The 17,228-nt window shown below is 42.0% G+C and overlaps 2 protein-coding genes across 3 annotated transcripts; both read right to left on the minus strand.

Moving 5' to 3' along the window:
• Window positions 1–439: 439 nt before the first annotated feature.
• On the minus strand, window positions 440–2,112 carry foxd5 (forkhead box D5). Its single transcript, XM_070964928.1, has one exon. The coding sequence runs from the start codon at window positions 1,699–1,701 to the stop codon at window positions 634–636; it is 1,068 nt and encodes a 355-aa protein (XP_070821029.1). The 5' UTR covers window positions 1,702–2,112; the 3' UTR covers window positions 440–633.
• Window positions 2,113–2,402: 290 nt separating this feature from the next.
• cbwd (COBW domain containing) lies at window positions 2,403–15,887 on the minus strand. 2 transcript variants are annotated; one of them, XM_070964566.1, is made up of 16 exons: window positions 15,780–15,887; window positions 15,199–15,338; window positions 14,872–14,958; window positions 14,347–14,443; window positions 14,032–14,123; window positions 12,374–12,433; window positions 11,721–11,758; window positions 10,135–10,181; window positions 9,490–9,576; window positions 9,243–9,287; window positions 8,585–8,635; window positions 6,514–6,565; window positions 5,062–5,130; window positions 4,880–4,945; window positions 4,604–4,730; window positions 2,403–4,079 (listed from the first exon to the last, which is right to left on the minus strand). In XM_070964566.1, exons 2-16 carry the CDS (start codon window positions 15,296–15,298, stop codon window positions 3,982–3,984), a joined length of 1,116 nt encoding a protein of 371 aa, XP_070820667.1. In that variant the 5' UTR covers window positions 15,299–15,338; window positions 15,780–15,887; the 3' UTR covers window positions 2,403–3,981. The 2 variants fall into 2 exon arrangements, with proteins under 2 accessions (XP_070820667.1, XP_070820666.1); XM_070964565.1 differs by having other exon boundaries at window positions 3,492–4,079; window positions 15,199–15,341; window positions 15,780–15,871.
• Between the last annotated feature and the right edge of the window lie 1,341 nt (window positions 15,888–17,228).

Here is a 17,228-nt window from a genome sequence, read left to right on the forward strand (position 1 = left end):
GTATGTAATGCTAAACCAAACACTCATTCCTGCTTCCATTACATACAGATGTGTTCAGTTAAGAAGAATAAATGCAGAAATTTATATTAAAAAATTAAAATTAGTCTCGTTAATTTTAGTTTCACTCATTCATCAACGGGAACTTCTGCATTTCAGAGCTGGCATTGTCCTAACTTATCTGCTGCTTGGAACATTTTAAATTATTGACAGCACAAGTGAATATAGGCCAGTTTAGGAGGAATAGGTCTATATGAACTGAAAGTCATATAGAAAAAGTCACATTTTGGACTATAATGTGGAAAAACAAGCTTTAATATCAGGTGCACAAATGCAACTGGCTGCTTGAAGAAACCAAATAAAGAGATATAAACAACAAGAATGGCTGATATTTTTTAGACATTTATTTTGAAACGTTAATTAATAACAAAAACGAGGGTCTCCACTGCAGCAACAAAATGCACAAATATATTACCACTTATCTTATTTACACTGATTTCTTTTTAGGACTTAACTCTGAATGTCAACGCACATAAATATCATGCAATTTAAACATTTCTTTAAGAAATGAGCTACACCAACGTGTCTTCACATATCGAACATACAGACACTGTAAAGTTCTTATGACCAAAGGCTTCAGCAGTGAGGGTAAGACAGTCTGAGGTGTTCGTTAATTAAAGGAGCAGTGCTCAGCATGGCAGGAGGGCAGAATGGAGTCCTGGGAGCCTGCAGGAGCGTCGGAACCAAGCATGCAGCAGGGCCAGACATGAGATGAGCGTACCCAAGCTCGCTGTGGCGGCTCCGCTGTGGGTTTGGGTTCCGTTGACTGATGGGAGAGGGTTTGCTCATGATGCTGTCAATGCTGAAGGAGCACTTTGCCTGCGGGCCAGGCCTTGGATCAGTGGGTTCTGTTGCGCAAAGCTGCGTTCTGAGGTCTTTGGGCCCACTGCACTTCCCGTGACTGTTCAGAGTTTGTGGCACAAGTTGGTAGGAAGAAGTGGGCATCATGATGCCATCTTGCAGGGGAACGTACCGGAGAGGAGCAGCGGGCGGAGGGCTCACCTGGCCCTGAACGCAATATGGTTGACCGTAGGGCCGGTAGCAGCTGAAGTTGGAATAAAACATGAGTCCGTCTTTGCCGACCTCGGGGTGGTTTCTCTTGAAGCGCTTCCTCCGCCGTAGGAAGCTGCCGTTGTCGAACATGTCCTCTGAGGCAGGGTCCAGGGACCAGTAGTTACCTTTTCCCGGGTTTCCAGGCTCCCTCGGGATCTTTATGAAACAGTCGTTGAGGGAGAGATTGTGCCTGATGGAGTTCTGCCAAGCGGGGAACTTGTCTCTGTAGTAGGGAAACTTGTTGCTGATGAAATCACAGATGCCGCTCAGCGTCAGCTTCTTCAGTGGACTCTGCAGGATGGCCATGGTGATGAGGGCAATGTAGGAGTAAGGGGGCTTTACCGAGCTGCTCTGGGCTTTCCTGGACGGCGGTGCGTCTGCGCAGAAACTGTTCTCACTTTCCCCCGAGGATTCTGCCTCTGAAGAATCACATTCAGCGCCGGACTCTGCTGAGGAACCGGGGTCCGTAGAGCACTTATTTCGATACAAACGCCCGTGGTTAGCCTCATCTTCACCTACTATGTCAATCTCATCCTCGTCTAGAGGCAAAGCAGCGTGTTGAGAAGTTTCAAATTCACTGGAGAGGGTCATAGTCACACGCAGACTACTCAAAAACGCGTAAAACCTCAGCAGCGCCAAAGAGACATAAATGGTTCGCCGTGCGTAAAAACCAAAATGCCTTAAATCGTGCGTAAAAGCGCATCTACTGTCTTGCTCTTTTCAAAGCTTGTATATCGGCTGGTCACTGAGGAAATGAAAGCTGGGGATTTATATGCTGGGAGGCTGCTGCCCTGAAGGCCAGTCCCATTAACCCTCTGGACCTATCAGAGTAGCCCCTCACCGCGGGGAGCCAGAGGAGGCAAGCTACATGTGGGGGGGCTTATTGAGTCCTGCAGTGCTCATGGCCTATTGATGCAAAGAAAGCCCAATTTATAGGACATAGGTTTAAAATTTGTTGTATTTTAGCAAATATGGGACGAATTTATGCATTTCATTCAAATTGTCAAACTTTTGGAGAGAGTGTTAGCGCAAAATTAAAACGAAGTAATAGAAAAACAAACTGAAAGCTTACTGCTTCAAAGCTTGCATATATTTGTATTATGACATTCATCAATCCATTCATGGGTATGGGCTCTACACATGATCAAAATCACTATAACGTTATTCGCTTCTGCAGCATACACAGTCAACAATGGCTGGTGAGCACCTTATGTACAGGTATGTATGTACCTGTAAGCAGGCAGTGTTCTGTGTCTGCCGCATGCTACCAAAATAAATTTACACGAAGTTTAAGTTAAACCTTGACTTTTTAATCATGATATTACAAATCTTACAGCTGCACAGTAGGAGGTGGGATGTCCTTGGGAATTTTAACACCACGCCTAACAAAGTGTTTCCCACTCCAGACCCCCGCGGGTCCGTTTAGTTTGCCACCTCGGGATGCCCGCGGGTGGTGTGACCATGAAAATGGCCGTGGTAGGGCTTCCCGCAGCCAGCACAGAAAAGGGGTAATAGTCGCCTTAACGAGGCCATCAGCATCAGAATCGAGTAGGAAACGGCTCAGCTGCACGGTGCGCCCTGGGCTGCGGGGCTCAGCTCGGCTTTACGACCGGGATGAATAAGCAGAGCCATCCTCAAAGCAAACCGGTCTGACAGCGGATGTGTGATTACACCGTGCTGCTGAACTATCTCCATTGCAAATGACCAAGTTGGGAAAACTCCACCTATTTCGTCACCTGACTGCGTGACGAAATAGGTGGAGTGACTGTGTGTGTGTGTGTGTGTGTGTGTGTGTGTGTGTGTGTGTGTGTGTGTGTGTGTGCGGGATGCTTCTCACATGACTCTACTAATTACAGCCATGCTACTTTCTGATATTTGTTGCTTTGGCCTGTATGGGTAAAATATTACAAGCTGCAGGGTAACAACACGTCACAGCGTTGCAATACACAAACAAACAACATATTTAGTCTTAGATACAATCCTAAGAAATCACAGCCACCAGTGAGAGATAACTATTTTTCATATTTCAAAAAAGGATTTCTGCAAAAGTTAGTATATCGACACAAGGAAACATACTTCACAGATGATTTAAAAGTGACTCACTTCAGGGAGACTGCTTCGTTTCCATTGAGAACAAGTAAAAAACGAGTTTCCAATGTAAGATTAAACAAAACCAGTAACAACTGAGTGACTGCTAAGCTGTTAATGCTCTTGGAGGCATTTTTCACACTTTGCTGAGTTTCATAGTGAACTTACCACTGTAAGACAAAGGCACTTTGTCCCTGTTCTTATGTTAATCGTTTGTCGTTGTCAGCTAGAGCTAGACATTTTTAGTAAAGGTTAAAAACATCATTTTGTTTAAGTGCACCAGAGCAGTCATAGATGATCAGAGAAAAAAAAACTTTATTTTGAATAATTAAAAATAAAAAACAGGATGTTAAAAGCCAGAAACTCGTGCGTGGCTACTTCATTTACAAAGCACCACACTTGATAAAGCATTTACAACTTTCAACACTACTCGGGTTCCCAACCAGCAAAAATTGCAGATTTTTTTTTTATCCTTAGAAAAAATACAATGTCACTGATTCAAATTCTGGCCCTTTGTAGCATCTTTGTGCAACGTTTTAGAGGTCGTGTCCAGGAGAAGTGACACGCAGCATTTAGTTCAGGCACTACAGCAACATAAACACTCTTTGACACACTGCAGCTTTTAAAGCAGGTAGTGAGGGATGATCAGAACTGCAAACTACTGTATTGATCGTGACTGTAACCGTCCTCTGAAGTACCTCGTGTTCTTGTCGGAACAGAGTGAACGTCCGAAACACAGTCCCAGATTTATGGATGGCCAAAGCCACAGATTTTAGAGAAGAATCAAGAGTTTTCAAGAGATTGTGGTTGATTTCTCTCTTCTCTTTGCACCACTGTAGAGATGAAGTGTTCCTGCAGAATGTCCCTGTCCAGGTTCCTGCCTGCACAACACAGCAGAGACCAACATTAGCATTAACACAGCATGGCTACATATACACACATAGGTACGTATGGTGTGTGTAATGTGTTACTCTGGACAGTTTTCTCAAGGTCAGGGTTAGCTATGTAACTACGCCTGGTCAACACCTTATTTTAAGGTTTGGGTGTGTATTTTCCAAACAATTTATTAAAACTTTTCTAGGAATTTCACTGGAAGGAACAATACAATTTGGTACTAATTATAATACAAGTTATAATACTGTGGTTCCAGAGTTTACTTAGTTGTGTTGAGTTGTTAATTTTTAGAGAATCTCCCTCCAAAGAAAAGCTCAATTGAGACCTGGGGAAATGTTCATTTGTTACTTCTTTATTTCTGGAAACTTGACTTTCCATTTTGTTTCATTGTGTGCTTGTGCGTTGTCAAATTTCACTTTTGTAGTTTCAGCTGACCTTCTATGCAATGAGACCGAATGAACAGCGCGTCACTTTTTCCAGTAAGTCATATGTGAAACGCGCGTGTCTTCACCTATAAAGACCAGCCGGTTGATCCGCGGGTCCTCCTCCCAAAGCTGTGGAGTCTCATTCAGGTCATAGAGCTCGTGGACCCCCTGCAGCATCACTTGGTGGGCTTTACCTGCAAATGATACTATGCCCTGAAAACACACAAAAACACACGTCACAAGTCACGAGTAACACATTAACAGACGCTGAATGAAGCCTTTGAAACTGCATTAATAGAGATAATGAAGTGGCATTTATTGATCACTGCTGCCACTGGGCTGACTATTGTGACATACTGTACCTTTAACCGAATGACAGTCATGGGTTGCCCTTCTTTGTTTTTGAACATCTTTTCCCAAAGCAGGTCCTGAAACAGTGGAAAACGGGTGTTTACTTTACAAAGGACTGTATTGTGTTAGAGCTAATCAGTAATGGCAACGTGGACACAAAGTGGAGGATCTGTATAATACAGAGTGAGTGTACCTGGATGAAGACATTCAAGGCATCCTCAGAAAGATCTCCAGCCACTTCAAACGTCACAGTTAAAATACTCTGAGGATGACATTAAATGCAACATGGAAGCGTCATCAGTACAGACAAGGAGACATGTTGTAGTTTTGTGTCGTTCAACATATTTTACTCATTGAAATGCAGAGAAATTACACTTTGTGTGAGAGAAGATGTTAAGAAAACACATTAAAGTGTTAGTGGCAGCCTTAATTATCACTGAAATGTGCTTCATATAACTTGGAATTGTTATATTTATCATTATTGGAACATTATTCCTGATTCATTAACATGTAAGCAGCGTGTTAATGTTGTCAAGGTGGAGCGCATTTTGACGAAATGTATATTTTCAGGCTGTTATTAGTCCAATGACGGCGTTTATGTAAAATACATTCTAACATACACTTCTGGCTCACTGAAACCAGAAAAGTCATTATGAACGTTAAACAAAAGAAGTGTTTTTACGCCCCGGCTGATGACTTTGTCAATGACGGTGTCGAAAAGCACAACTCCACTCGGCACCTGAAACTCGGTAACGGCACCCCCCTTTATCTCCCACCATCTTCTCTCTCACACACACACACACACTCCCTCCTCTCCATACTTCCTTACAGCATTAAAAGGGCACTTTGTAGATATTTGGGGGTGTTGTGTTGATGTGTTAAGGTTACACACTTCCTTGTCATTTGGTATAACAACAGAAAAACAGCATTCTCATTTACATGAAAAGAGCAACACGGAGAAGAGGAGGGGGGGAGAAAGGGGGAGGGTCTGAGGGACGGTTGAGCTTCATGCGGGAAAGGGAACCTGGAGAAAACAGACAACAATGCTGTTATTTACCCACACAAACAACCCTCATCTCTCCTCATCCTGTGATAAAAGTTCACGGGTATAAAGAAAACAAGACGAGGCCTCAAGATGACGAGTCGTTTGATCTAAAGCCAGAGAAACGGGATGAGACTCATCCTGGAGTAAATATTTTTAATCGTAAGTGAAAAGAACTGGACTTAATTGGGATTCAGTTGCTAATTAAATGGTGAAATATGGCCTGTGTATTACATTTTATGACTTCTGGTTTCGGTCACACGTGGCCAACACAGAGGCTACTGCAGTCTGCTGAATGCTTATGCTGCCGTGTATGACTGAGGCCAGGTCTATCTGGGGCGTAACAAGGAAACATCAAAAGCCTCGAGTTCATCTCAACACAAAAACCAAAGCGGGGAGGGAGTTTTCACTACAGTGTCACAGCCCGGGGGAATGCAAGGTACGACGTTAGCCCGAGGAGAATGCATGTCTTTATCCTGCAGGAAATGATGTGCGGAAATAAATTAACAAACAAAACAAGGAAAACTGTAAGAGAGGCACAGAGTAAGTATTGATAGTTAATGACTAAAAGATTAAAGTTACGGAGGGGCTGACAGACAATACCTTGTCAAGATGTGGTCGTGTGGATTTCACAAGCTGGAGCTTCTCTGCTAGACTTTCAGACGAGAGAAATGATTAAACATCATGTTTTTTTTTTTCCAGTTTCATCCAACATAACAGACTCAAAAGATGCCCATGTAGCATTTACTGCCTTATTTAAATTCAGTCAAGTTAAAAATCATTCAACAAATGCATCTGTCAGACACACAGGCTGGTTCTGCACATTGTCTTACGATGTATGTCATTATAAGACATTATTGGTACAGTACGTTAGTTCATTATTAGTTAGTATAAGTACATTATTTTGGGAACTGAAATCTTGGCTGCTGACATCTGTGGGTATTTGAGAATCTTGATGTGTTAGCCTCGCTAACTCATTGTTTTGTTTAGTTATTTAACTTTTGGGTTGAACTGCTGCATCATTTTACTTCTTCGGGACTCTAAACCACAAAACAAGGGTACAAAATCTTTCTTCAATTGGTCTATTTTTAGTGTCAATCATTTAAATTGCTGTCTGTCGTCATGAACAGATCTTCTGACACAGTAAATATACTTGAGATTTTGTCCTGTCTTTGTCTTTTCTGCTTGAGGAAACAGGACCAAACAGCCTTTGCTTTGGTGTTCTGTCTCACAGTACAACATGCTGTATCAGCGCTTAATGACACAACTTTGAATGGACTTGTGAAAACTTTAGAAATGGCAATTAAATCCCACAAAACACCCACCAGCACCCCCAAACAAACTACAGCCCTTGTTCTCCTCATCAGACCTCCTCTTCCTCCCCCTTCTCCCTGACCTCACAAGGAGGCTAAATGTTGTGTCCAGCAGCTTGAGCCCCGCGTGCTGTTAGTACCACACAGGCGGAGCGGCGGGGGGCCGCTTCAAACAGCCAGCGTGGGATCGAGGGAGGAGGGGCCCGGACTCTCAAAGGCAGGGGGAAAGGAGCTATCTGTTAGGACAAGGGGGACTCCTCAGGAGCCAGTGGACACACACAGTTCTAATCCTCTGCAGCTGGTCTCAGAGACACTGACTGAGGGCATGTAGGAGAGCTTTAACACCGCAGCCCGTTTCATTCACATGAAAGGATGAACACTGACTTTATTCATGAGAATGACATTCTGCAGGGGATACAATATGATGACCACCCTGCGGTGCAACAGGGGGACGCTCAATAAAAGAGTCTGTTAATTAGAGAGGAACATGGTGGGCAACAGTATCAAAGACCGCTGGGCGCACAGTTCAGACAGACGGAGGCCACGACTGGAGTCAAAATGAGTTCTTGATCTTTCACCGTAACTGTAGGTGCTCGATGTCGGAACGGCCGATATTACCAGCAGACACGTTCGTTCAGCATGTGCTGTACGTCAACCAATACACAGCGAGGAATTACAGCAAAGAAATTCCAGATTTGGTCCATATTTTGTCCACCAGAGAGCACTGATGAGTTTATTTTTTTGTCTCCACAGATTTAGCAAAAAAAACCCAACAACAAAAAAATGAATAGGAATATTAGGAAATTATAGCTAAACTCCTGAATATCAGTACGATTATCCGCCTCAAACATCCAGTTTTGGCTCCATTTTAAAAGCGTGTTTCCTGCCGATAAGGTTGCATTTACTACCTTTATTAAACTTAATACATTTTATTTATTCATCTTTTATGAAAAACATTTCGATGAATCTTTAAATTCAGAAGGAGGTGCAGTGTGTCTGTGCAAAACTGTTGCACACATGTACCTGTCAGCTGTTTTGCACGCGCATTTATTTTATATATGATGGATCAGGGTCATTTTTTCATTTATGGAGCTTTATTTACAGGCCTGTGTCAGCACAAACGCTCACATACAGTTTTTCCCTTTTTAAAAGAAATATGTTGGAATTTATAATGTGTCATTTAGAAACAGTGCTGCTTTAATCACTAAATTTCAGGGATCATTTCAGGGATATGAAATATTATTATTACACTAAAATACTGAAATATCAATACCGGTGTCGGGCTTAAAAACAGCATTTGTTTCTTTAAAGTAAGTTCATTTTCTGAATGAACACAAGTTAAACGGGACAAACCAACTCACTTTGTTTTGCTGTCAAAGGAATGCAGATCCAGCACTTCAGAGAGATCCACCCTGTGAAAGACGATCACTGGTTATTTCACTTTTTCCCAATTCAATTTAAAATCTGACTCCACCACTGTGGCGAACAAATCAAGCTACACATTTCAGCTTTTGGCACAAGTTGGCTTAAACCAACATGAAGAGAAACTGAGTGAACTGGCTCGAGCAAAATGTTGAGGGGCTGTTTTTCCGATTAACCCCTCGCGTCTTTCATCTGTTCACCCTGCTCTGAACTCTACGGGGGGGGGGCAAAGCAGATCCAAAACACTCCCAAACCTTTGATACACACTGCTTGTGTTAGCCAGATGCTACCTGGATCCAATAACATGCTAACACAGAGGGAGTATACACATACACACGCATTTGCAGACACACAAATGCACGCAAATGCAACCATGTCTGCTTGAAGACCCAGGGTCAAAGAGCAAAGACTTGTGGGTAACTGGACACCACTGAGGGTTTGGTATTTACTCAGGGTGCCGCGGTTTGTGTATGTATATGTGCGTGTGTGTGCGGAGCTTTGTCTTGAACAATGTGAAGACGTGAGCCGGAGCAGCGCATGGACTTCATCTGTTACACTAAACAAAGCAGGGAGCTACAAGTATGAAAGGTGACTTACCTTGACTTCTGAGTTTCTAGAATCTTCACAAGACCATTTATAGACCTGAAATAAGACAGAATTAATAATGGACAACCTGGACCTCGCTCAGACTAACCTGTCCCCCTACAGCTTCTTTCATTCCTAATGACCTAACAAAGGAGGCAAAATGTGTTACATACGGCGTTCAGGAATAAGAATACAGGTTACAAAAGCAGCATACTAGACAAAAGAGAGATAATAAGCAGTAAAAGTATTTGAAGCTGACCTGACAGAGTCTCGGATTTGAGTCAGTTCCTCCTCATTCACCAGATCTGTCTTGTTGATTATGATCAGGTCAGCGACAGCAATCTGCCTAAAGAAGACATTGAACGCAACATCTGGCGTGTTTATCTGGTCAGTGACATAATTTGAATAAAAGCAACAACAGATGCAGGGATTTGCACACAAAATTAAGATCATATGTAAAAACAGTCAACCAGCTACACCAGGAAGTCCCTGCCGTGTCCACATTTGCAACACGTGAAGCTGTGTGTCCTCATTTTTGAATCGGAAAACTCTCCTTTAACAACTGTGTGTGTGAGTTTTTGTGGGTGGCAGCGGGCAATATGTGCCGAACTCAAATGGGAGCTGAGCGCTGTTTAGCTTGGAGGTGAAAACACAAACAAAGACCAAGAATGCAGAAGGTCATGCAACTGGTCTTTCTTCATCGGTGTATTTGTTCAACAACAACAGCCACACAGCTGCTGGAAGAGACAAACAGAGAGACGCCCGGGGAGACAGACCGGCGGGTGGCGAGAGTACGGTCAACAGCACGTTATGAGGCCTAGTGCGGTGGATACAGAGCGCTCTGTTTGGTCTTAAAGGAATAGTTCGGCATTTTTATTTCCAAAAATATCTACAGCAAACATACCTGGCTGCTTCATTGACGAGTCCATCAGCTTTTTCCTCCATTAGTTGCTACAGAAAGCGGAGATAGTGGACATGATGTACACATGAAACCAAAAATTCAATTCAAAAGTGCAAAATTGCTCAGACTGACCGAACAGATTCCCAACCTTAAGCACACGCCTGAAAACGGTAAAACTGTCAGCGAATGTTTGCACCAGCCAACGCAAAATGTGACAGATGAATTGGTAAAAGAACGGCCCGTGTTTCATCTTGGTGGACTGAACACGTGAAACCACAGGAGACCACTCTTCTGTTGGCGTCTTGAGCCTGCACCGGGGACACAGCCTTTTCCAAAACACTTTAATATGTAATAACAGACAGAGCGGGAGGTGTTAATCTGGATTCTGACCCCTGACTGTCAATCTGACGTTAATCTGTCACTGCGTGTATCACCACCGCTTCATCTCTGAAGGAATGAATGACAGAGATGTATTAGAAAAAACTTAATAGAATGGCCACTTGCTGCTTTTTTCCAATGACCTCTGTACTGATAGACACGGCCTCTCAGAGGGCGTGAGGGCCCGGGGCTCTGGGTAGCTTGAAACCCCTCAGATGGATGGATATCTTACGGGATGGATGAAGGGTAAGGCGGGGGAGTGGATGTGACAGTCCTATTACAATGGTCACATCTCTGATATCAATTACTCCTTCACTATCAGTTATCCCCTCGTCCTTTCTGTCATCGTTTCCTTCATCTCGCCTCCCTCCAGTGAGAAGACGGAGCAGCACCTCGGCCATGAAATGTGTCACCTCGCCGAGCGCGACACCTTCAAATTAGAGCCCATTATCTAGGTGTCACTTGGCCTGTTCCTTTTAAATACCGCAGGGAGGGCAGGATGTGTGTGTGTTCCTATGCACTGGGGGGGTTTTATGAACAATCTCACATTTTAACAGCTTATTTTGGATTTAAAGCCACAAAAAACACAAGTTATCTAGATACTCCTCGGAGGAAAGTGCTGCTGATGCTTTAAAGTTTGGCAAACGGACGACTTGGGCTGCAACTAATGATGACTTTCGACAGTGAATGACTTTAAGGAGCTCGTTTTGTCCAAGCAAAAGTCCAGAACCCAGAGATACTGAATTTACACACAGGCAGAGAAAAGTAGATAAGTTTCATATTTGAGCTATGGTGGAAGTACAGTTATTCAAGTAGTGTACTTGAGTACAAATTTGAGGTACTTGAGTATTTCATTCTCATGACACCTTCTGCTTCTACTCCACTATATTTCAGAGCTCCACCTCAACCAACTACAATGAAATCCATCTTTTACATTAATCTATGAGTAAAAAAACAGTCTAACATATATTAGAATGGCTGCATTGAGTACTTTTAATACTTAAAGTACTTAAAGCAACATTTTCAATGCAGGACTGGCACTTGTAAAGAGAATATTTTTAAAGTGTGGCATCAGCACTTTTAAGTAATACTTATACTTCCTCCACCACCGCATTTGAGAAGCTGGAAAATGCTGTGGTTTAATTTTTTTGTTGATTCAGTGCAGTGATAAACGTGACATTTCCTAAAATGAATATCTGCTTAGCACATACCTGCAGTCCATACTTGGCGTCAGTGACAGTGACGATGCCTAAAGGATGAACAGAGTAACTGTGATCAGTGAATCAATGCAGTGAAACACACTGGGCGCCTTCTTTTCTGCCTTTTGGTGTTTGGTTTTGTCCCTTTGTCTCAGTCACTTTCTCTGACTTATCTGGAGTACACTTTTGGTCTGCTAGCCTGTCACAACAGAGCGGACAGCTGAGTATTTAGTGTGAGGAGCGAGACACCATTCACGCAAACAAACACACACACCACAGTAAAACAGACACACAAACAAGAAAAGATGTTGATCTCTGCAAACAAGAAAGGCAATAATTTGGAAGTTACAAAAACGTCTCTTCAAAACAGCCTCAAATTTGGAAATCTTTCATCGGAGCATTTTTATCAGAAACTGATCTTTAATATTGGGATTTTACAAGTTTATCCGTCTTTTAGTGAAGAACTGTCAGTCAAATGTGACTTTAAATGACAACACCTCTGGACATCAGTAGAACGTGTTTAAACCATCACGATGCATTATTCTGCTTTAGTTAAACCAGTCAGACCAGTGAGGGCTGAGGAGTTTGACACACTAGACAAACAGATTAAGAGCAAATCTCACTGCACGATGGACAAAGACAGACTGCGTCGTTAAATATCTCACCATCCAAATAGATGTCACTGCCGAGCTCCGCATCGACCCAGAACATGGAGGCCACAGCTCCTGCCAGAGGACACGAACTGGTATGTTAGACTGTAAACAGCTGAAATGCACACAAATAAATCCAAAAGTTTTCAAGATGTCCAGCAGGTAATAGAGGCCATGTTCTTCCATTTTATCCCCTCCAAAAGTCCTTCAAAGTAATAGAGAAAAACAAACATAAACATGCATATTACTCTGGCATATTACAAAAGAACAATTTGGTTTTTTTTAGCATTTAGACCATAACATTTTTTTTTAATCATATCAATTTATACATTGATAATTAATAATTTCAGCATTAAATGAATGAACTTCATTCACTGACGTCCACATTGGAAGATTTTGTAGTTAAAGTCAGCATTGCACTATTTCCTGAAAGCCTGCATGCATTTCATGTTTCTGGCTGAGCTCTGTGAAGCAGATAAAACCAATATCAGAAGCTTTCAATTGTTTATCTCCTGCTGGTACATTTGGTTTGTTTCTATTTTCCTGTGCACGCCATTATTACAAGACCCTATGTTCCCATGCCAGCCACAGCTTGTTCACATAATGCACTTTTGTCAAACTGCCAGGCGAGAATAAGAAAGCACTGTAAATATTTGATAGCTGCGTAATGAAAACACTGTTTTTGAGTGGCATGTTTCACATAACTCATCCAACCTCTTCTCTGAATGGAAGAGGAGAGTCCCCCAGGAGCCTCTTTGATTGACAGCGCTGCCAGGGCCAATGACAGACCTGTCGTAGTCGATAAAAAGCCTGTCTCAGCCAATGACACGGCAGAGGAAGTGAGGACAGGCCCAGTCTGAGCGTGCTCTGTTGGTTCTGTCTGCGAGGACAAGTGGTGTGTGTCCGCCCATGCTGCTGCCTCCTGACACCTGTCACTTAGCGACACACCCCAGTTGTCACAGCGCTCGCCCTGTAACGGCCGAATATTGATTTCCTGATTCGAAGCTAAGAGATGAACGGACAGCTAGGGTTTTTTTTTACTGCTCTGATGGAAATGGCTTCCTTGGATGTCACAGCAAAACACGTCTGGTCCTCAGAGTTACAAAATGTTTAACTTCTGATGTGGGCTTTACAAAGAAACCTGCAGGGGATTAACCACTGTTTCCACACATAAAAGGGCCTTTATGGCATTGCTCGACCAATAGGTCACTCCTAAATACTGTGTGTGTGTCTATGTATATAATAGAGTCCAGCATGGTGATATGAATACATTCAACATGTAAACTCTTACATGGCTTCTTGGCTTACAGCTGGTGGTTGTTCATAGATATAAATCATGAATACTAATTCATTCCTGGATACATCTATTAGCTAGAATAAGTTGTAGTTTCCTTCCATGTCTGCCCACATTCACATAATATATGTAGTGACGACTTTGAAGGAATTAGTAAACGGTATTAAGGACAATCACCAGAAGCTCAACGTCAGCTAAACTAATGAGCTTGTGGTGGAAATACAATGCTTCAAATGTGGATGTTGCTGCACAAAGCTACACATTGTGAAACGGGGATGCTTCGCACACATCTTCAGCACGGCAGCTCAGAAGATCTTTACAATGAGCACAGCATCAAGGTGGACACCCAAGATTAGTGTGTGCATTCAGTGTGTGATACCTGGATCAGCAAGTCCTGTGGTTTCTAACAGGATGTAGTCAAACTTTCCCTTCTTCTCCATCAGGTTCTCGATGGCTTTAAGACCATTGTCCCTGAAAAATGAAAGAACAGCTTGTAAGTGTTGTCTTGTAGACACACTTATATCACAGTAAAATAAATGTACAGCATTATTACTGTGTACTTGTATCATTGCAACAGTAGTTCATACATGCATGTAAAAGGTGAAGCATTAGCTGAAGAATTTAAACTGTAGGACCAAAAGCAACAAGTTGAAACCTTTATTTTTGTTTTATTAAACACTGTTATTCAACGCACTTGACAGAGCAGCAGAGGCAGCCATTCCTCAGCTCCAGCCACTCCTCGTACAGCTCTCCTGCATGGCTCACAGCCAGAGACTTCTCCAGGGCGCTGCCTGCAGGTGGAGGATGAGGAGGGAAGATCATTCAAAATGAGATCAGATGTTAACAACTGAGCAATTTCTACCGAAGTCTGTATATTTTTTCAAGATTAATACAAATTTCAAAAAGCCAAACATGACATATTTTTAGACTTCAGCAAATTCAGAGGAGAAAACTGGCCAAACCGGCCCAATTCAGTGTGAATATAAAGTAATGATTCTGTTCTGGATACATGCAAAGAAACACGTTTAGTTTTTTCAGTTCTAGGCAAAGATGTTACGATGCTGCCCTCTTGTGGACAACTGAGGAAATAACACAACAGAGATCACTAAGCCCTTAAGATCTGAGTATGTACAGCTTGGATCATCTTTGGCTGGCCTGAGCAAAATGAGTTTAAACTACAGCTACTTTTGATTTTCATGAAGGACAATCATTTGTTCACCTTCCCCAAATTCATTGAGTATGACGGCAATCCGCTTGTTGTGTTGTTCTGTTAAGATGTAGTTCAGGAGTGTAGTCTTTCCAGCACCTAGAAAGAAACAAGCACATACAAATGATGAGGACGTATGAAGCAAATTAATCATTCAGCGCAGGATCAATAGTTGCCTTTTCACTTTGATGATGTAAAACAACCCAATCATGATAAAAGTGAACAATATAATCTATAGAACTATAAACTGGTTGTGGTAAGGATGTACTGATAAATGTCTGAGACTATAATCTTCTTAATAAGCTAATTAAAGCTGTGAGTAATACAGATCTCTCTCACCGAGGTAGCCTGTGATGATGGTGACAGGTATCTGCTCTGCAGGTGGACCCAGCGGGGTGTCAATGGGCACCAACTCTGGACAGTCATCTTCCTCCTCCATCACCAGAAATACTGTTTGTCAGCAGGGAGGCGAGATGGATCTGCTCTCATGAATCAGTGCAAAAAGGAGAAAGAATAAGACTTCCAGTAACAATGGCACTTCTGATGAAAACCTTGGACCAAAACAAACACCAGTCATATTTATTTCATACATGTCACACAGCTTACTCTGACATACAGTGAGATTTAGCTTGATTAATGATTTATCAGTGTCAAGGAGGCAGCAGATATTCAGCAAATAAGACGGACGAACTGGCTTTACACTAAACAAAATCCTTTCAGGTCTAAACAACATAGAAAACTTGAGAGAACTATAAGCTGGTGGCCACAGTGTTAGCGCTGAGTGAAAGTGTGCTTTCACTGAATGAACTTAGCCAACATTTAGCATATTTAGCCGTCACGCCTCTTAATACCTGCTCCGCACGTCATGACACCAAAGCAAACCGAATTCATTTGATTTACAACGACTATAAACAAATTACCCGATGGTCCTCGTGTGGATACAGACACTCAAAGTTTCCTGCCGAAATCGTTCCTCTCTGCACTGTTGCTGCTTTACGTTTTGACAGCGCGCTACACTGTAAACACTCCGGGCACCTCTCGAGTGTCAATTAATGGTTCCGCTTTTTTTTTTTTTTTCCACAGCAATCGGGAATAAAGTCTGCAGGACGGGAATAAGATTATAACCAAGATTAGATTTAGCGACGAGGAGAAGATAATTACTTTTTATGACTGTAAATATGTAAACATTTTGTTTCTCTCCGCCCCGGCAGCAGTTTCTCAGAGCAGACTGATCCTGGTGTGATGGCAGAAATCAACCACAAGATAGAGACAGAAGCCAAGGTAGGAAAAGAGTCTGTAAGGCGAATGCTGCCAGAAATACCTGACACCAGAAATACAGTAATCTTGAGCCACCTTTAAGATTCTGGACATTATAATAATATATATAATATGTATGACGTAAATCATTAACTCAATGTTGAATACCACAGATGTGCCTTGTACTTTTTTAAAGGAACTTGGTTCCACTGTCTGACAGGTCCATTGATGTTAGATGTTAGATTGTGGCATGCATTATCAAGCATTTATGCCTTGGATGCAAACATATAAAAAAAAAAATCTTACACTCACACAGGATATTCTTGTTTTAGTAATATTTCACTCATAAAAAAGCTCATTAGTAATAATAAACATTGGCTAATGTAAGATCTTGTCACGTTAAAAACTGAAGAGCAACCAGTGTAAGTGCAAACTATATAGCTTATATTCTTATATAAGCTGTCTTTGTGTACAGATAGTCAAAAAATATGCTATGGTATATATATTTTACTGCCCAGTGGAAAATGGAGGAATGAATGGATGTTGCAACTAAAGCATAACTCTTGTTATTGCTCAATACTATTTTAACTAGCCTATTGTTGTGCCATTGAATGATGCTTAATTGTCAAATAAAACATTTATTATGTTAACCCCGAACAGTAGACTTTCCCAATAGATTTTTCTCAGAGCAGGAATTAAGCTTTCCACAGTAAGTGGAACAAGTGTGTAACTAATAACATGAATTACTGCTTTGTTCCATTCAGTCATCCTAATAAGACAGACAGCCAGACTATTTGTCAGATTAAAGAATATTTATTTCATAAGTGACATCTGACTGAACTTTGACTTGGGAATGTGTGCCACTCTGCAGTGTCCAGCCATAACTGAGGAGGTGGGATTGATCTCTCATAAAGGAAAAACTGATTGTTTATATCCTTGTTTGTATGAATGAACAACACAATATAGGCAGCAGAGAAGGAGGGGTGCAGCAAAATGCAGGAACAATGAGAGAACTGACAATTAAGCATGAGACAAAGCTATTTAAGTGAAAACTTGTGGAATAATGTTAAATCGCTGGTGATGCTAGTTCCTGTAGTTTATACCGACACCTC

The sequence above is a fragment of the Chaetodon trifascialis genome, chromosome 6 (genome assembly GCF_039877785.1).
Source record: "Chaetodon trifascialis isolate fChaTrf1 chromosome 6, fChaTrf1.hap1, whole genome shotgun sequence".
In the NCBI taxonomy this organism is placed as follows: Eukaryota; Metazoa; Chordata; class Actinopteri; order Chaetodontiformes; family Chaetodontidae; genus Chaetodon; species Chaetodon trifascialis.